General features: G+C 40.8%; 1 protein-coding gene across 1 annotated transcript; it reads left to right on the top strand.

The window, feature by feature from the left end:
* The first annotated feature begins 5,349 nt into the window (after positions 1 to 5,349).
* On the top strand, positions 5,350 to 19,437 carry bin2b (bridging integrator 2b). The gene is made up of 12 exons (XM_085272982.1): positions 5,350 to 5,703; positions 7,941 to 8,021; positions 8,937 to 8,991; positions 9,409 to 9,503; positions 11,440 to 11,535; positions 11,660 to 11,767; positions 11,871 to 11,956; positions 12,699 to 12,774; positions 12,860 to 12,942; positions 14,798 to 15,419; positions 15,577 to 15,669; positions 18,455 to 19,437. Exons 1-12 carry the CDS (start codon positions 5,611 to 5,613, stop codon positions 18,566 to 18,568), a joined length of 1,602 nt encoding a protein of 533 aa, XP_085129108.1. The 5' UTR covers positions 5,350 to 5,610; the 3' UTR covers positions 18,569 to 19,437.
* The last annotated feature ends 2,156 nt before the right edge of the window (positions 19,438 to 21,593 follow it).

The following is a 21,593-nucleotide window of genomic DNA, read 5'->3' as shown; positions in this document are numbered from 1 at the left end:
TAATGCCATTTAGACCAAGTATCTAGTTAGAGACCGTATTTATAAGATTTTTAGGACAGAGTACAAGGACCTCAGTTTAATCTAAATTTAGGGGCAGGAAATTAGAGGTCATCCAGGTCCTTATGTCTTTAAGACATTCCTGCTTTTAACTAATTAGTGTGTGTCATTTGGCTTCATGCATAGATAAAGTCGGGTATCATTTGCATAGCAGATGCCTTGCATTGAAGGAATCTTATTTTTTTTGGTACCGGTAATGGTTTTATTTTGTTGTATTTATGTATTTATAATATTGTCGGACATAAACCAGTCTGTGGCGCAAAAAAGGTTGGAGACTGCTGGTCTAAGGCACAGATGTCAAACTCCAGTCCCCGAGGGCCGGTGTCCTGAAATTTTTACATGTGTCCCTGCCGCAACACCTGAATAAAATTAGTAGGTCATTAGCAAGACTCTATAGAAGTCAATAGCATACAATCAAGTGTATAGAGTCTTGCTAATGACCTACTAATTTTATTCAGGTGTGTTGCGGCAGGGACATAAAGAAAAGTTTCAGGACACGGGCCCTCGGGGACTGGAGTTTGACACCTGTGGTCTAAGGGAGGCATGTATTATGTAAACAGAATTGGACCTAGCGCAGGATAATTTTTCTGTGTGAAGAAAACTCTTCATTTACATGAACAAATCAGAATCTTTTCGATCGATATGAGTCAAACCACTACAGTGCAGCACCTCAATAATGTGGAAAGCTGCACTGAGGTCTAAAAAGAGAAGCACATAGATGAGTCCACTGTCAGAGGCCATAAGAAGATCACTTATAACCTTCACTAATGCTGTTTCTGTGCTGTGAAGAACTGAAACTTTTTAAATAAACCATTCATCTGCAGATGATCAGTTAGCGGTTTTATACAAATTAGGGCTACATTAAGAAAAAATATACATATTATTGATCATTTTGAGAAAAAAGTCAAAAAAGTGTGGAGGTTACAGTTGCTTCAAGCCAAAACTGTCTGCTATACAATCTACAGAATGGTTTGTGTAGATGAGTTACTGAAACAATTTGATCAGTTGTCTTGTGACACAGCATACATCCTCTTTAGTGTATGAGGGTGTAACCATCGATATCCTTGCATCTCTCCACTGTCAGACATTTCATTTTGTACAAATCAGCTCTTCCACATCTGATCCGATGCAGCTTTCTGGAGCATCTTTCCAGTCCCCATACTGATTACAACACTATGTTTATGTGCTAAAAGAGAAATCATTTCCTTGTAACTAAAACTATTCTGAAATACAATCTTACTAATTCATCTATAGAAGGCATTTTTAGAGGGTACAGCAACCACACCAGTTTGCTTTGAAATAAGTATAATCTCCACATTTTTCTCAAAATGATCAATAATATATTTATTTCTCTTAATTTGGCCCTAATAGTCCACAGTAGTTTTACAACTACTCTTTCAAGAATTTTTGAGATAAAAGGAAGTTTGGAGATTGGCCTATAGCTGGGATAGTTGGATCAAGTGATGGATTTTTAAGAAATATTTTAAGGCTTATGGTGTTTGCCTGTGAGTCACTAACCCAACAACAGATGTTTTTGTTTCTCCAGGACCTGCCAAAATGTCCCCAAAAGGCAGAAACATCCACCCTACAATAACTCTAAACAAACCTTCTGTCCACATGAAGTTAGAAGGAACTTTTAATCACTTAGCAGTGAAATAAATCACCTCCTCACTCTAATGCACACTATAGCTACTTGTCCTCATCTTAACCTAAAACTAACTTTACATGATTGATACATGTTTTTCACTGAGGTCTGTCCCAACAAAATGAATGAGTAATACAAGTACACACACACACCTATAAGTTGCTGCACTGGTATGTGGTTACGACTGTATTTCCCCAGTACGACCACACCTTTGTTAAAGCATGGCAATAAACCATTAACATGTAACATCCAGATACTGGATAGTAGGACGAATGTATAACAAGTTTTGGTGACATTTATTCATACACTATTACATTTATTTTTGTACATGTGAGATATTCATATAATATTAATTAATTAATAATTAGATATGTTAAGTTACAGCTAGATGAAGCTAAAATATTATACAAAGTAACTAAAATGAGCCTATCACCACCCCCATCAAGATAGCAAAATATGGAGCCAGTAAAACTTGATCTACTGCCCACACTTCATGTGTTCACAGAGTTTCCCAGAATTTGTACTTTCTTCATAATCTTCATCACAAACAGAATAAGAAATAAATGAGGACAGCAGGGTTAACAATAGTTCCCAAATAGCTTTAAAGTTCCCTAAAGGTCTAATTAAACAGCCTTCTGTGAATATTAGCTGAATTTAACAATCAGCCGTGATTGTCTGACCTTGTTCTGTTATTATGCTGTAGGATGTATCATAACATATTAGTCATAGTGTCAAGAAGGAGATGTGTCAATAGCTTCCTATCAGAAAACGTGTTAGGAAGTCAGAGCAGTTTCCAGGAATCCTTTTTTTTTTAAATAGGGAGAGTTGATTGCCTGGAATAACTGTCGTGCAAAGTGTTTAAACAGGCATTGATGTTCTTTGCTGAAATAAAAATACATAGTACTGGATTGGGTTTATTGATTACTTATGTACTATGTTATAATGTAGATATAGAGGATTTATATTTTTAAAAGGTGCAAAATAATAAGCAGTTAAATATAAATCTGACTGAGATGCTTTGCCATAAACTTAAACAGACCGTTCATGCTTGCAAAATCTCAAATGTGGCTGAAACCAGTTCTGCAAAAAAGAGCATTGTGGACAACTAATTGCCAGTTAATGCAAAAACTTGACTGGACTTCAAGACCGTCATTAGGTTTAGGAGGAATTTCTTTTTCCCATAGGATCAGGTAAGTTTGGATAACTTTTTCCCCTTAATAAATAAAATCATTTAAGAACTGTATTTTAACTTGGGTTATCTTTGTCTAATCTTAAAATGTATTTGATAATCTGGAGCATGTAAGTGTGACTAATATGCAAAAAAGGAAGGAGGTGAATATTTTTTTACTGCATTGTATGTAAGCTAATAACAAAGAAGTTTGTGAAAACAGAACAACTTATTCGCATTTAAGTAGAAATGTGAAAACACCAGCTGGATGAAACATGTAATTATGGAAAATATTCAAAGTATTGTCATTTTAAAAAGATTTAAAGTTACAATGTCTAAAATATCACCACTAGATGTCAGCAGATTGCAGCTGAATTCTGTTTTACCACTTCCCAATTCAAGCGTACAATGATGTTTTTATGCTAGCTGTGTGCCCCCTGTGTGGGTGTTGAGCAAAGCAACCAATATGGCAAGTATACCTTAGTCCTAGCTACAGTAGCCACTGTAGAACAAAAAGCTCTGGCAGCCATTCATCTGTAGCGAGTGTAGGCTGTCAGGAAGCTCACGTCATGTGTCAATATGTGTCCGTGTTTGTTTACTCTGGAGGAGGCTGTAAAACTTTGTGAAAGAGTCTGACTGGAGATGGTCCGTGAAGCTTGCTGCTGGGGAGCGCTGCTGTTAGCTGCTGTTAGTGACGCCTTCTTTTAAATGGATATAATCTTGTTGTTTTAAATAACTTTTAAGTAACTGCTGTGCTCATAAGGAAGCAATAAATAATTTTATTAGGTTATTTAAAAACATTGTACATTGATTATGTTGTACAATGTTGACACACTGATTAGGGTGTAATTACATCTTAAAAATACATAGGAGCAGGCGCCAGTTTGTGTAAGCCGCCATGTTGACTCATCATCTTGAATACAGTGGCCAAGATAGACATTGCAGTTCCACCTAATCACATTTTATGTATGTGGCTAGATTGTTGTGGTTTAAAGATCACAGATGGCTCTTTCAAACTACACACAGCCATTTAATAGATTCAACAAAGTGCTGGAAACACTCCCCAGAGATTTTGAGCCATAATGATCTCATAGCATCACACAGTTGCTGCACATCCATGATGCAATGCTCTTATTTCCCCACATCGCAGGGGTGCAGTTTTGGATTAAAATCTGGTGACAGTGGAGGCATTTGAGTACAGCAAATTCATTGTTATGTATAAGAAACCAGTGTCAGATGATCTGAGCTTTGTACCATGTCAGAAGATGGGTACACTGTGATCATAAAGGGACAGAAGTGGCCAGCAACAATACTCAGCTAGGCTGTGGCATTTAAATGATGTTTAGTTGGTACTAAAGAGCCCAAAGTGTGCCAAGAAAACGTCCTCCACACCATTAGATCACCAGTGTACTGAACTGTTGATAGAAAGCAGGTGAAGTCATGCATTTATGTTGCTTACACCAAATTCTGACCCTACCAAGTTCAGAATGTTAGAGCAAACACTGAGACTCATCAGACAAGACAGCGTATTTCCATTATCCATCTATTATCCAGTTTCAGTGAGCCTGTATGGACTTCTTAGCTGACATGAGTGGCACGCGGTGTAGTCTTCTGCTGCTGTAGACCATCTGCTTCAAGGTTTGACCAGAGATGCTCTTCTGCATACCTTGGTTGTAACGAGCGGTTGTATGAGTCACTGTTGTCTTCCTATCAGCTCCAAACTGTCTAGTCATTCTCCTGTGACATCAACAGCAGCTTTCTGAGCATTTTGCCCAGATGACTGCTGCTCACTAAATATCTTCTTCAAACCCTGGAGATGGTGGTGTTGGAAAATCCGAGTAGGTCAGCAGTTTCTGAAATACTCAAACCAGCCCGTCTGGTCACCAACAACCACGCCATATTCAAAGTCACTTAAATAGCCTTTCTTGCCCATTCTTGATGGGCAAGAAAGGCTATTCAAGTGATTGAACATGTGATTGAACAGCTAATGGTAATGGACTGTTTCTTATATAGCGTTTTTCTACTCTCCCGGAGCATCAAAGCAGTTTATACAACATGCCACATTCACCCATTCACACAAGCACTGTCTTCTATGCTTCTAGTGCTTACTAACATTCACACACATTCATACTCCGATGGAATCGAACCACCATTAGCTTTTTATAATTATTTGAACATTATAAAAAGTACCTAATGAAGTGGCCAGTAAGCGTACAGATCCGATTATTCCTTTATATATGAATAACAATATTCGACCGTAAAGAAATCTCCGGTCAGACATATATATATATAATATGAAAGGCTGATACGTGAGGTCTTGTGTAATTCTCTTTGAAAAAATTAAAATAATTGGCAGCATCATCTGCTGCCGCTAACCCTCACCCTGCCCGCCTACGTCACGTCGCTGAATCAGCTGCGCTGCACCACAGAAGCGTAATTTACGCACATAATTTTCAGGTGAGTTTTCGCTGGAAGAGTTTACCTGGCCGCAGGTGCAGGAGTGGATTTCTCAACTCTTACGTGACGTGTTTTCAGCAGATGAAAACACGCAGGAACGTTTCCAAATGGCCTAATTTCTTTGACAAGTCGCAACAGGACGAGCTGACTGGTCTCTGGCTGCGCGCGCGTTTTGACATTGTGTTGCTCCACCTCCGCCTACAACAGCTGAAGTCGCAGTTGAATCGCACGGAGGAAGCGCACAGCAGTCAGGGAGGAGAGAGAGACAGCGCGACAGCTGACGATGGCGGAGAATAAGATGGGCCCGAACCTCCAGGCTGGAGCCGGAATCTTCGCGAAACGGGTCCAGAAGTCCTTGAATCGAGCCCAGGAGAAGGTGAGCCAGAGGAGATCCACTTTTTAAAAAAAGTTTCACTGAGCCCACGCAACTTCTTGACAGTGCCCGAAAGTCACTGCCACGGCTCTGTTAAACTATGAGACGGACATATTGAGCTTGTTTTATTAAGCTGCTCGGTGTTGAGGGCTGGAAAAGCCAGTATGAGAGAGGGAGAGAGACCTTGGCATCATGTTCCCACGATGACAGGCTTCTGAAATCGTGTTTCGCTTCTAAGCAGGGTGATTGGTTGAAAAAAATCCCCCACTGATTTCACTTTTGTAATCAGTGTGTGTGTGTGTGAGAGAGAACTGCTCGACTTCATCACTGCCGTCTTTTCAGCTGTGTTTCGTTGCATGGTTTGTAAGGGCATCAATCAATCTGGACGCGTTTACGCACTGTGATCCTGACCACAAGACAGCATTCAAAGCAGTCTGCACACTGTGCTGTACCAGACTGAGCCACTTACTCCAGTTCATGCGTGTGGGTTCACCGTTAACCTCACTAAACTGGCCCCTTTTTTTAACCACTAATAAAACGGTAGCTTAGATTTCCCCCGTCTGAGCAACATGCTGTTGTTCACTGCTATGCAGCTGTGTGCGGACACAGAAATGCTGCTACTTCCTGACTGTGCACTTCCTCTCACTAGCTGTGTCTTTCTCGGTTTGTGGTCAACAAACTTGAATTCACCACTCCACCTAAAAGCAGCAGCTACAAAGGCTTGCTTTTTCGGTACAGTGAAGACTAAAGGGCTGTTTTGGGGCGACTCTGTGATTTCTGTGGTGGTAAATTAAAGAATGGGCATGATGATGAGCTTTTATATGCAGATTTCAAGTCAAAGGTTTCAAACAGCTGCACTCGTTGGGCTGTGAAGGGCTCAGAAAAAGTTAGCCACATGTGTCTGGTTAAGTTTTGGGACGGGTGTAAATGGTGCTCTATGTAGAGTGTTAGTCTGGTTAGGTCAGTATATCCACACTGTCAGATAGATCCACTTTACATTACACAGGTTTATTTTGTTATGTTGAAAGTGTGTGTATCACTGCATGTCGTAGTCACAAACCTTTAAAGAATCAACAGTCATCTGTATTTTCTGTGTTTGCAAAACCTATTTTTAAGTTGTTGTTTTTTTTCAATTTGAGCCTCAAAAATTCATCATTCAGTGATTCAGCAGCCAGATGCTGGAGGCAGAGTTTAATATATAGTTTTAAAAAAATATGTAATTTGGTCATAGATTGTATTTTAAAGGTGGTGACAAAGTGGTGTAAACTTTCTAATGGCTGTCAGGGGGCAACATGGCTGGTTGCAGATCAGACATGTTGAACATATCCTACATGTCTGTGACCTCAGTAAACGTCTGGACACAGATGCTGGTTTCAAGTCTTAGTGAAAAAAGCATGATGTTAATCTTGTAAATTACGGTCTTTCTTAGGTTCAGAACAGATGACAATGCAGGGTGTGATTTAGGGTGGGCCTACCATGTGATTAGCAAGGTGCTGCAGTATGAGCATTCAGGATCCTTTGGTTTCTTAGCTCATCTTGTCTCGTTTCAAAACATCAAGTTGGCGGCAGCCAAAATGCCAATCTTGAACTTTCAGAATGAAAGTCTGTAAACCACTGGTGATGTGATGGGAGCCGTTTTTTGTTTACAGTCTATGCACTAAACAGACCATTTGAATGTGAGGGAATGTCGGAGCTCTCCTGTTGTGGGCGCCCTTGAAGCAGAGCTACTAAATAACTAGAGGACCAAGCTGAAATGTTTTTTTTACTACATGTTGGACTGCCTACGCATCATTGTGGACCTAATATACAGTATCTGCAAAAACATCATGTGAAGGAAAACTCAATGAATTAGGTTTAATGTTATTGCATTTATATAGTGTAAAAAAAAAAAAAAAAAGGCGTTACAAATGGTGGAGCTGAACTACACAACACAAACAATCACCAATAAAGTAACTCAACAGTTCTGTGGGAGATTCAGGTGTGTTATACCTGCTAAATATTGGTAAAATTAGGTGAGGTCTGATGAACTTACTACTTGCAGTTCCTAATTTTTCTATTTGCTTTCTTCAAATTCCAACTTTAGGCGATATTATTTAGTTGCACTTGCATGTACTCTACAACACCTGTAGGCAGGCTTTGATATAGTTTAACTTTAATCTGTATGAGCACAATCTGTAGAAACCTCTCGTGGCATATTGTTAAAATTTACTCAATCTGATTTTTTTTTTTAATGCTTTCAGGTCCTTCAGAAACTGGGCAAAACTATGGAAACCAAAGATGAGCAGTTTGAGCTCTGTTCCCAGAACCTCAACAAACAGCAGGTACTCCAACAGCGTAACCACAGTTTCTAAATGGTAGTCTTCTGCTTTCTGCTCTACAACCTTGATAAAACCCCTTTAACATCTTTAATCTCGAAGCTCATTTGTTTCCTTTTACCAAAATTCTTCACATAATTGCAACAGGGCCAAAAAGTGTTTTGTGTCTTTTTTTCCCTGCACTGACGTGCCAACTCACAAGTTCAGGCAATCATCCTGGCCTTGAAAACAGGAAATGCAAGACAGAGCTCCTGCCTATTTTCTTATCTGTTCTGTGTAAATACGACTTACTATGTCTCCCCTAGAGATCTGTGTGCAGCATTACCCTAAATTGTGAAAGAGCTGTCATTTAAGAAAGGTTTTTACAGGCTGACGAACTGAAAGCCTCAGACTGGCCTTTCTGAACAGCTCTAAATGTAGACTATTTAAAATTTAGAAAAGAGGAAGCAAAACCACTTTCATTTTAAAAGTAACAAAATGCCTTCATTTATTGTTGCGTACTGGTGATCTGTATTCCATGTTACTGTATTAATACTGTAATCGCTGCCACTGTTGGGCTTCTGTTGCTCAGGTTTTAAGTTCACCGAGTGGCAAACAACTACACTACATACTGCAGGGAAGTTGCCGAAGAGCAACAGGAAGGAAGTCTACCCACTGACACTCCATGCTGCTTTCACTTCACAAAAACCACATAAGATATTGTGATTGTTATTTAATTTAAGCTCCAAGTTGTGGTGAGACTGCAAGGAGCTGCGATGTCAAGCAAACTGATGCAGAGAGAGTTTCACAGCAAACTAACAGCCTGCAGTCCAGCTGAAGCACACTGATGTCAAGGAAATGATGCAGCACAATTTTCTTATATTGTCCAACTGTTACTGGGCGTCACTGAATTGAACTTTTCTCCTTTCTTCCTGCACGCAGATCGACGGAAGCAGGTTGTTTAAAGATGTCAAAGCCTACTATGCAGCAGTGAAAGGTGGGTTTGCAAAGCATGGATTGAATCCCCAGTCTTACTGAGGGGAGAAGTTGAAAACTAGGGAAGTGAAAGTCTTCTATTTTTTTGTGGGAGACTTTTGCAATCCTGTCTGCGCTACCAAGTTGTAAAGATCCCTGATCCCGCCTTAAAAAAAAATAGCAGACGCAGCATCGCATATGTGAGTCATGTATGAGAAACCGTTGTTTTTCATGTTGTCAGCTTTTGCGCCTGCATTGTGAGCTCCAGTCAGGAAACTAGTGTTGTTTTGGCCTTTGTAATGTGGGTGCAGCAGCAGCACCAGAAACATTAAAAACAATACCACCGTGGTGCTGTTTGTGCTGCCAGAAGGTAGATGGGCTCATTCCCATGGAGTCATGACTACATTTTAAATTTTTTTTTTTTTCTTCCTTTTTACAGGCATGCATGAGACATCTAAGCGGCTATCCCAGACGCTGAGCGACATCTATGAATCGGACTGGGATGGAGTGAAAGATCTCGCTGTTATAACAGAAGTAGGATTATGATGCAGCCACTGTTTTATTTGGGAAGTCCCACTTTGGTTGTGTGTGTCTCCCCCCCCCCCCCCTTGTGGCATGGTAGCTAAATGCCACAAGCACAGATTGGGATCTGACTGTTTGAACACTTATCAGTCACAAGTTAGGCCAGCCCTTCTTTGTCGTCAATCTACTAACTCTAATTTACAATTTGGGCATTATTTGTCTTCGCCATGACTACAAACGAGCAAATGGGGCAATAAACTGATACGAAAATTGTTTACTGAGGGCATGGATTAATTGAGAAGAAGGCTAATTTTTCCATAGATTTCTGTACAACCAGACTATAAAGGATTTGCCCCCTGCTGGCCATTATTAAGAATGCTAGTGGCAGAGGTTTCTTCCTGTTAAAAGGGAGTTTTTCCTTCCCACTGTCGCTAAGAGCTTACTGACAGGGGGTCATCTGATAGATAGTTTTCTGTGCATTATTGCGGAGTCTTTAGCTTGCAGTTTAAAGCACCTTGAGGTGATTGTTGATTTAGGTGATGTTGACTGTGATTTGGCGATTCATAAATAGAATAGAATTGAACTGAATCCTACTGATACAGTTTTTACTTAGGACTACTGTGGATCATGTCATCAATATGTTTCACTGGCTGGAATCACACACTTCTTTAAAATATTAGTGACCTTCATGCAACATGTACTAACAAATACCCACATTTAAATGCAAGTTCACTCTCTGGTGTGAGGTCCAGAAACTCATGAGGAGAGTTTGGATATTATTTTTCTGTCTTGAGCTGCTTAATTCCAAAGTCCTTCTAGATGCAGTTCTCTCCAGCTGCTCAATGCAAAGAGTTGACACGGAGTCTCTGGCTAAAACAAACAGTCTGAAATTCAATAATTATGTTTACCTACATCGTTGCTACAGTGAGCAGGTATATCTGCCACTGCACAGCTGAACTCAACTGTGCTGGGATGTAGTTGTGAAGAAATTCGCCTTACAAATGAAATATCCCTGGTTCTGGGAGGAGAAAGGAACGGGTCACAAGCTAGAGTACTGCTAGTGCTGGTCCCAATCCCAGATAAATGGGAGTGTGAGTAAGGACGGGTATCCAGTGTAAAATTTCTGCCAAATCAAACATGTGGTTCTGTTTGGTGTGGTGACCTCATGGGAAATAAAGGAGCAGCTAAAAGTACCGTCATCTAGAGTCAAAGAGTCAAGCAAGTTATACCCATTGAATACAGATATTATATTATAGTATTTCTGCTAAATATAATAATTCTCCTAAATTCCTGTATTTCTGAGAAGTTATCATGTTTGTGCTAAGTTACAATATTTCTGCTAAGTTTTGCTATGTTATAGTGTTTCTGCCAAGTATTATGTTTCTTCTAAGTTATTGCAGTTCTGCTAAGTAATTACATCTTTGCTAAGTTGTTATGCTTCTGCAAAGTTATTACAGTTTTCACAACTTTTCAGCTTTTTCAGCTAGTTTCAGCAGACAGCTTCAGCCGTACAGCTTCACACAGCATTTTTGCAGGAAATGCAAATTTTATAGTTGTCTTAAATATTTATATGAGACATTCAAAATTAGACTAATGCTAGTTAAGCAGCAATATGTCAAACACAGACCATGGAATGTCAATAAAAATATCTTTGTAAGGATGAAATAACAATGGATGGAGAGCATTGGGCGAGTACTGGGTTAAATTACACACCAAAGCCTGGAATGTCCACTGTTGACTAACTGTCAACTATAAAGCGAGGGCCTTGTCACTAATTATTTTGTGGATGGGATGGTTTCCATTAGTAAGTCAGCTCTCACATTGGACAAACTGCGACTGAAGCTTTCCATAATGTGCAACACTGTTTGTATGCTTGCCTATATTTGTGGCTTAGTGCAATGGGAACAAGAGTTTTTAACTCTAATGTGGCACCATCTGTTTTTCTTAGAGTGAAGACTTGCTGTGGAACGACTACGAAGAGAAGATAAATGACCAGCTTGTCCGCACCATGGAGAACTATACAAGCCAGTTTCCTGAAGTCAAGGTAAGCCGACGCTCAAATGAGTCCTGCAGAACTGCAAGGCGATGCTAAAACAGCTACTTTGGTCTCTCAGGTGCTAAGAGGTCTTTGAATTTCTGTGTTCACTTTGAAAAACTGTTTTTTTCAGGAACGAGTTGCCAAGCGTGGACGAAAACTGGTGGACTATGACTCAGCACGACACCACCTGGAGGCGCTGCAGGGTGCAAAGAAAAAGGATGAAGCTAAAATAGCCAAGGTTACATTACTGTTAAAGCCTGCGCAGCACAGACGTGCAGTGTGCCGCTGACAAAGACGTCTGATCTCGACTGTATTTTCTTCTTTTAAATCCTCCTTAACAGGCAGAAGAGGAATTCAACAAAGCTCAGAATGTCTTTGAAGAAATAAATAACGAGCTGCGCGAGGAGCTGCCTGTTCTCCATCAGAGGTATGCTTCAGCAGCAAGTAGACACAGAACTAGCTCAGTGGAATCTCAGTGGGAATCTGGATCATGAGTGGATAAATAAAAGTAGAATATGGATGTAGGTTTTTAAGACTTGCATATTTCGACCATTCTTATATGAAATCACCTTTCAGATTAAATTTATACAGATTTGTATTATTTTGGGAGCTTTTGTGTTTGTATTGGATACAAAGTTGAGATGACAGGGTATACACTATATTGACAAGTCCCGGGTCACCTTCACGTTACACCTACAGGAGCTGCTCGGCCGTGGAAACCCATGCCATGAAACTCTCAGTGTGGAGTTTCTGTGCTGATGTTAATACTTCATGTGGTTTGCCACTTGGTGGCTGAGTTGCGGTGACTCCTAAAGGCTTGCACACTGCAATAATACTACTTGATTGTGGAATATTTAAGAGGGAAGACATTCCACAAATGGACTTTTTGCAGTGGTAGCACCCTATTACGGTACCACACTGGCATTCAGTTAACCTTTTAGAACAATCCATTATTTCGCATGTTTATAAAGGGTAGACTGCATAGTTAGGTGCTTGATTTTATACACATGTAGCAAAGAGACTAAGAACAGCTGAATTAAAAGAGAAAGATGTGAACCAATATTTACGTGGCTTATATGTTTAAAGGTACGTCAGCCAGTATAACTGAACCTAAGAAAAGTGTCATGTGGACAAACTGAAAGTTCAACTTTGTCTTTTTGTCTGTGCAGTCGGATAGGTTGCTATGTGACGGTCTTCGAAAACATTTCCAACCTGAGGGATGTTTTCTATAAAGAAATGAGCGGGGTAAGATGTCACACATCGCCTTCAACTTCCTCACTCTCTCACCGGCAATGTGAATTGAAGGTGGACGGTGTGCTTGTGTTTACAGTTGAACCGTGAGCTGTACAATGTGATGAAGAAACTGGAGACTCAACACTCGGGCAAAGCTTTCATCATCAAGGGCCTGAACAGGTAGGGTGTTCTGCTGCACATGTTGCATCATTTGTGGCAGCTGTGTGCGCATTAAGAAATGTCTTGTCTTGAAACGCATACAAACTCTGTCTCTCAGGCTTAAAATAGTCTCCCGTGAAACCAAAATAATAACTGAAAGATGCTAAAATGGTTCTTAGTGCTGAGAGGAGATGAAAACAATGGGAGATAATGTGGGTTTGCGTGCACAGTAGAGACCTCCATTGCTCTCATTGTGTTGCCCAAATGTGGACACTTGTTTTTAGAGTTGTTTGTTTCTGTGTCGGAAGCGATAAGATGGCCACATAGGCGAGTGGAAGGTGTTGCATACATAGCCTTGCAAAAGTTTTATCTTTGAAATAAATGACACAGACATGCAAGGGTTTGGCACAAAAGTGTTTGTATTCGTATAAGAACGCTCAGTTCTTCATGAAACCAAATTAAATGAAATACTCTAACCACTTTTTTTTTTTTTTTTTGTCTCTGACCACAATTTTTTCTAACTTGCATCCTGTACTGATGCTTCTGGGAGATTGTTCTTCGTGTTTTTCGTAAACCAGGTTGCGATTTTTGCCCATACTGGATCTTTAAATGGGCTGTAACTCAACAAACAACAAAATCTCAAACTAGCATTCACTTTCAGTGCTTCCTATCTTGTAGACTGAGGGTTGGGGAACTCCAGGCCTCAAGGGCCGGTGTCCTGCAGGTTTTAGATGTATCCAACACAGCTGATTTAAATGGCTAAATTACTTCCTCGACTTGTCTTGAAGTTCTCCAGAGGCCTGGTAATGAACTAATCATTTGATTCAGATGTGTTGACCCAGGGTCTAAAACCTGCAGGACACCGGCCCTTGAAGCCTGCAGTTCCCCACCCCTGTTGTAGACAATGAAACTTTGTAGAGGGGGATGATGTGGATCCATTTTAGCTCTTCATTAAGCCGGAAGGCCTTGCTTTTTCAGTGTGAAAACTACCATCATTTAAATTAAAGACAAATTAAATTCAAAGCATTTTGAGAATCTCAAAAATCCTAAAAGTGTCCTAAAGTATTTCTCCAGTGTGTCAACCACAGGCTTCAGAATATATAGTACTGCTTTGGTTTATTAATTATTTTTGTATGGGGGGAAAAAACAACAAATTTGCACCTTCGATTAAACCATTTAAAGCTTTTTGGTGAGGCATGTTAGGTATTACGAGTAAAAATCTTTCACTATGAAACACAGAGGAGTCTAAGATATGTTATGCAATAATATTTGGCCCATGCGTTCACTTTTCTTTGATGCACTTTTGGCTATTTCTCACAGTGCTGCTGACACATCTTAGCCACAGCTCATTCTCATTAGGGCTAAATGTCAGGTATACTATAGGCCCAGATGTGTCTGCTTGATGCTGTGCAGTATTAGTTGAATTGGATCAAATTATAAAGGTGTTCTGAGGCAAAAAACTTGTCAAGAGTGTTCAAGAACTCTGTTGCAGTTGCAGTTGCAGGTCATTGCTCCTTTAACAGGAAAATAACCTAAAACAGAACTCTACAAGTACTGAGGTTGGCTAAAACACTGTAGGACTGTTGTCTGTTGATTTTTGCCTGCATTCCTCACCGAATTCAGTGCAACTTTGGGTAGAAATGTAACTTGTAGATGGGAGGAAGCCACACTTGGCAAATGACGTGGAGTTTGCTTCAGCGTCAAGAATAGCAAACTGATACTTGACTGCAACAAAGTCCACTGATTTCACAGAAAATTCTAGATCTTTAAATTTAAAGGGTTCTGCTACTTTTGGACACTTATTCTTTTCTTTCCTGTATGCTGGGGTGTTAATGATAACTCTGTCACAAATAATGTGCTTTTGTTCTTTAAATAGCACAAGCAGCAAGTCAAAGAAGAGAAAGTCCCTGGTTATATCCAATCCCATACCCTGCAACACCGCTTTCCCAGCTGACCACGTCTCCGTGCATTCCCAAAACGGCAAAGGTGCTGCACCCTCTTCCCCTGTCCCAAAGACTCAAAACATCGCTGAAGAAAGCATCCCAGCAGAAGAGAGCAGCATCCCTTCGAAAAGTGTTAGCTCATCAGATTCCGATCTCAGCTCGAGTGGCACCGGCTCACCGAAGAGGCAGTCGCTATGTGACAATGACAACAGCGACACGAGCAGTCAAAATCCAGAGGCAGCAGTTGCGTCGGAGCCCGCTGAAAGCCAGTCAGAAGACAGCAAGGAGGGAGAACCAAAGTCAGAGGCAGCAGCAAGCCAGGAGATCACTGATCCCTCGGATTCTGCTGGTGGCGATGCCCCACATAAGGATGCTGAGAGCGATCCAACATCAGAGGAGGCCAATACCAAACCGGCACCAGTTCCAGCCCCTCGTGTATCCTTCCGCTCCAATGAAAGCCCCCTCTTACCTGCTAAGGAGCAGGAGGATTTGGACGAAGGGTTAGAGTCAGGAGATGACTCGGGTTCCCCCAGTCCACCAGGCTTCCTCTATAAGGTACACGCTTAATCTTAAAGCAGCTACAGCTGACATTTCTATAACAGTAAAGTCCCCCTAAAATAACCTGGAGAGTCTTAATAATTTGCGTGAGCTAAGCCTTTAAACGTCACAGCCGTGTGGTAATGTGGAATAAAACAGCTTTGTTTTACACCAGGGGGTGGCACTAGAGAGTCACGCAGCATCTGAAGAAGGCCTGCTCCAGTTTGAAGAGGGCGATGTCATCATGGTTCTTGCTGACACTCAACAGGTGTGTTTGTGTAGTGTGTACTTGTAAACCATATCTTACTTCCCATTGCACTCTAGAGATTACACACATCCTGTACATTCTGGACCTGGACATGTCATTTAGGCCACTGTGTTTGTTTCTGGCCTTTCTGTGTAGGTACTTGCTAACGTGCATTTTATCACATGCCTGTGTATTTCAACCCACCAGCAAATCAAAGTAGTCCAGTCGTTTGCAGGGAGGTGATAGTTTGTACATAGTTTGCTGTGCTGATCAACTTGGAATAGTCGTCAGAATCTATAATCAAACCAAAATTCACTGCAGTTTACACTACACTGTAGTTTGATGTAGTAGACTATGTTCAGCATTCTGAATATCCACAGCAGAGTGTCTGAAATGGCACCTGACGTGTTATGGATGTACATCAAATGACAACACAGCAAAATTTCACTTCTGTTGTTCTACTTATTGCATGTTTTTGAACTTTTGCATCATTTTGCGCCTCTGATAACACAAGGTACCAAATTCTTCAGTAGTGAGGATGACCCTAAACCTAACTTCACTTTTTTGCAGTAAATGGTTAGCATAAACAATACTGTGAATGTGCAGTAAAATGACAAGGTGATATTTTAACATTTACTACACTAAACAAGCCCACAACAAAAAAATCTGCTTTTAGCCATTTATAGTTAGCATCATCATGGATGCTAAATTTATTTGTTTCTATTACAAAGCCAGTTGTTGCCACTATTGAGGGCAAGGCATGCACAGTGTTCCACATTTAACTCTTCTGCACTAAATGGTGGGATAAATAAAACTGTGAATGTACTTGTGCACTAAAATGACAAGGTGTTGGAAGCATGGGATTGGAGAGAGCTTTAACTTCTTGTCACAGCCGTAACAAAAATTGGATTGAGCAGCTGTAAGATGAAGAGGCCTTAATGGTCTGATCCCTGGTTGCCAAATCTGGTCAAAGAGACATGAAACTTCACCTCTCTGGTGGGAAAAGGGCACAAACTAGTGTGAAAGGTTCTGCTTCCCCTATGGAGCTGCTCTGAGTGAGAGGCCATGTACAGTACAGGGGTGGGGATACTGCTCTTCCAGTTCGGTACTTTTTTGTACGTTCTGTTTACATTCCTGCTTTCACCTATGGCTGCGAGTAGTGACTGAAAGAAAACTAGAAAAAGTTGCATTTCCTGCGAAAATGCAGTGTGAATGCCATGTAGTGGAATCTGCTGAAAACAGCTGAAGAAGTAAAACTGTGCTGAAATCCAGTGAAGAAGCAGACATGTTTGCTGAAAAGAGGTGAAAAGCCAAAAATTCTGCTGAAAAGGGGGTGAAGAAGCTGAAATTTGTACTGAAAAGAGGTGAAAAAGTTGAACTGTCAGCTGAAAAGAAATGTTGCCATGAGCAGGGTTTGAATCCAGACCTTGTGGTCTCAAGGCAGCTACTCATCTCACTGAGCCAAACTAGTTCTCAGGTAACTGAAAGAGGTGGAAAAGCTGAAAATTCTGCTGAAAAGAGGTGAAGAAACTGAAATTTGTGCTCAAAACTGGTGAAAAAATTCCATTGAAAACAGTTTGTGCTGAAAACAGCTGCAGAATCTGGTATTTTTGCTGAAAAGGGGTGAAGAAGCTGAAATTTGTGTTGAAAAGAGTTTAAAAAGCTAAAGTGTTAACTGAAAAAAGCGGGATTTGAACCCGGGCCTCCCGCTCTGAGAACGGCTGTTCATCTCACTGAGCACAGCTCACCCCGGCAAGCAAAATCAGTAACAACACTGATAATGTGGTCCATTCATTTCAATGGGACAAAAAAATTGCATAAAAAATTTAGTATTTCAAAAAGTATAGAAGTTCTGAGCACCAAAAGTCATAGCTGGCATTAGCAGAAATAGCAGATTTTTTTTTAAAGATTTGAATGGTGAAAATTGCACAAAAACTGTGGAAGTAGTTCCATGGCGAAGAAGCATGGAGCAGCTAGAATAAAGTATAAAGAATGCCTTGTTGTTGTTGTCACACAACAAGTAAGACACGTGGCAGAAATGAGCTGTGTCTGAATGATGTCTGGGCTCACCCAGACCTCTTTTATTAAGGAGCTGCTCAGACTAGTGTTACTGATTCCCAGGCATTAAAAGGAGCTAGTCGAGGTGGTTGGGTCATCTGACAGCGATGCATCCTGTGCACCTCCTAGATGAGGCGTTTCAGATATGTCCACCCAGGATGTACCGGAAAGATTGCCTTGGGATCAAGAAACATCTGGGAATGTCTGCTTATGCTACCCCATGACCCAGACCCGGATGGGAGAAAATGCATGAATGGAGTCTGTAATCAGATGCTGTGAGAAAAAGCTTACTTACAATGATTAAGAACAACAACAACAAAACAATGTACACAGGAGACACACAGGCCTGTTTTCCAGAAAAAACAGAATTAATTCATATTAAGAGCTGCTCTGATCAGGATATTTAAATAATAATGGCATTCAACGAGTCCCGAAAAAAAGATGGAAATGCACATTTGGCTTCCCATAGTGACAACTGTTAACCTTCTAAGTTGTTCATAATTTTATATTATCTTTCAACTTCCATGTCGAGGTTATCTAGCATCTTTTCACACTCCTTTTCTGGTCACGGCTGAGTTTGAGTTTACTTTCACGGACTGGTCTCCCAGTCACTGTGTACACAGTGTGGAAATGAATTCAGAAGCACCATTTCACCCTGTTAGTAAATCTTACTGTCATGTCCCGAGTATCTAATCAGAGGGTGGATTTGTTTCCCTGAGTCCTCACATGTGTTTACTGTGTCTTGCAGGAGGAAGGTGTGGTGAGGGGGGTCAGGGAGCAGAGCTGGAACGAGCACCAGGATGCAGAAAATCACTCCGGGATCTTCTCAGAAAAACTTATCCGACCCATTAAAGAAGAGTGAGGCAATAGTCACTGCTCGGTCTGTAATCTGTTTCTTCTTCCATCAGGCACTTCTGGTGACACACACACACACACACACACACACACACACACACACACACACACACACACACACACACACTGAGAGGGAGTGAACCCATATGTTATGGGTGCAGAAGCTGTCCAAACAAATGAGCACAATTCCCACGTGGTTTCCCTCATGCTATGATGTTGCAACTTGTGGAACAAAAGCGAACGAGCCGAAGAACATTTTGTAAAAGACATTTGGAAATCTTAAGGCATTTTGCTCTATGAGACACTGTGAAAAAAAAAATGTTTTTAAGCCCATGTTATTATCCTGTGTAATGTTTCCTAATAAAGTTGTAAGAAAAAAAAAGTTGTTGTTCTGATGTAAGATTTTAACAAAGTAGGCTTCATTTGCTGTATGTTTTTAAATAAAGCATAATGTCGCTGCAGGGCCGCTGATAAACAGCCTGAGCCCGAGAAAGAGCTGCAGTGATTCACTCGAAAGGAATGTGAAAATATTGTCAGGACTTGAAACTCGAGACACATTGACTGATCGACTGTGAGAGCTTTTTGGAAGTGGGATCTGTCAAATATAAAAACAAACAAAAAGCTGGGGCAGACTACCCTTAGCCTGGCAGCTCTGTCGTTTGAATGAGAAAGTCTATCACCAGACGAGGCAGCTCTGTGTGACGACACAGCCTGATGTGATTTGTTGGTCACATAAGGTTTTGAGACATTAAAGTAGAAATGTAATTTGCTGGGGCTTCCCCTGTGCAACATTGCAAGTTGGAACTCCCAGTTTCCAAAACAAACATGAGTTCCTATCACACTTTTAGTTTGAAAAACGAAGCAATAAAGAGAAATTTACACCCCTGGATTATTGTTCATTTTGAATTATGTGCAGGGTGTTGGTGTCATTACATATTTAGTTCTCTATATTGTAACTCTAAGTGTGAACATAGGTGATGGGGCTACTGCACTTTCCCAAACTCCCACCCTGGCTGGTGTTCTGTGGTGATGGAACATCGCTCATCAGTGACAAGGTAGGTCTGTGCCAAAGCGTAGTCTGCTTTACCCTCCATTTTTAATCTAATTGGGACCGCTGTCTACAAAATGAGCCCCACATTCTAGCCAGTAAACCTTGAAACTAGCCACAAGACCGATAACTCGCCAAGAACATGTGAGAGGTTGTGACTTCTTGCAACCTGAGCTGTCTTCTGTATTTCTTCACTTCTCAGTCCCTGAAGCGACCTTCATCAGTCCCGGTCATCTTCCCTAACCTTGTCAGTGGTGCTAGTTTTGGTCATTATGCACATGTACTGTTTATAAGGTTGGGGAAACCTGCAGTCAGCTGAGACTGAAGAAGTCTTGTGATCAAAAACCTTTTTGTGATATTTATCACTAAAAATGTAAACAAACTTAATTAAATTAAAGTAATGAATGCTTCTGATGTCTTATAGCCACATAAATAATAGTTACATTCAGAGTTTCACATGTATTAAAATGGGTTTCAACAGGCCCAATAACAAAAGCCTGTTTTTAATGCATTAGCCTCATAACGTACATTTAAACAGAACAAAGAAAACAAAATGAAAAACAACTTGAGATTCAGAGTTTTTACAGTGCATTGTTAGCAGTGTGCATCACTGTACTGTGGTACAGTGATTGCAAAACATGCTAATGTTAGCTTCCTACCACTGCCACTTATAATAATACACAATATTTCCCTTTAGCCTTTTATGCCATTGTCTCAGTTCTGCCTTGGCTGACTCACTAGCACGCTCAAATTCCACAAAAGAGGAAAACAAATGGCAACATGAACACTACTACTATGTAATGGGGACCAGAGTCGCCATGCGATGGCAAAATTGGTTAAACACCAAAGCATTGCGTCTCATAGTGGTTTGATCCACTGCCTATCATTTCCTAGTCCAGGCGTGGGCAACCTTCAACATCAAAAGAGCCATTTTAGCTCCTCCTACCAAACAACAGGAAAAAAAGGAGCAGCACACGCTGGTGGCAGGGGGTGACGGGGACAGATGGGCAGATGTAGTTGGGAGATGATAAATTGATAAATATAGGACATGGATTAATAGGGTTACAGTTAACCATAAATCTAATCCGTGGTTCATGAGCCATAGGTTGCCGGCCTCTGTTCTAACCTAAAATCACCAGTTGCTGAATTTTTGGTTTCCAAGTGGTTTGATTTGGTGTTTCTCATGGTCACTGGCCCTTGGTTTCCTCTGTGAAACCACATTTAAAATCACTGGAAATGCAGCTGTTCAAGGCAAACGACCTTGTGGCACTGGACCCAAGTGTCAGGGAATTACAGAGAGTTATATCAGTTCATGCTCCTGCCAGCACGAATATCTGTGGATATTTCAGTGCTGACTCAGGACCCAACATCTGGCTAGCATAGCTAAATATCTGTCACTGATATCAGAGTTACAACTTTTCAACCAACACAGGAGAAGCATAGTTGCCTGCTCACGTTTTCCCTACTGTTGATGGCTTTGAGTTTTGTAGAACTGCCATAAAGACGAACAAATCTTTTGTTATGCTGTCGTAGACGCTATCCAATGCCAACAAACTGAATGCTACAGAAAGTTAATGTACATTTACTTCAGGTGTTTAGCAAAACTAGCTTCTGTAATGTGGCCTTGCAGAGATGCAGTTCAAAGCAAGGAGGCAGGAATCCAAGTATGTTGCACTGGCTCAGCGTTAGCGTAGTTAACCTGCCTGAAGCCTTTTGGAGGTGGAGAAGGCCTGGTTGGGGTTATTACAGGTCCTCTGTACTTCATAACAAACACAATATAACGAATGCTTTATTTCCTTTTTGAGCATGCTCCATTCTTTACTTCCTTAAAAAACAAACAAAAAAAGCTGCTCTAAGTTTTAGTTTTCTTCCTGTCTTTGTGTTGCAGTGAAATGTTTCCACTGATTTAAGGACTGACAGAGAAACCTGGCTGCCTCAGTTCAGAATATTTTTCAAGCTACCTGTGGGAATACACGCTAACAGT

Source organism: Mchenga conophoros, linkage group LG5 (assembly GCF_057382185.1).
Source record: "Mchenga conophoros isolate Kocher_MC1m ecotype Shallow Benthic linkage group LG5, M_conophoros_male_GT1.1, whole genome shotgun sequence".
NCBI lineage: Eukaryota > Metazoa > Chordata > Actinopteri > Cichliformes > Cichlidae > Mchenga > Mchenga conophoros.
The sequence above is the reverse complement of the archived record's forward strand: the minus strand, read 5'-3'. Positions and strand labels throughout refer to the sequence as shown.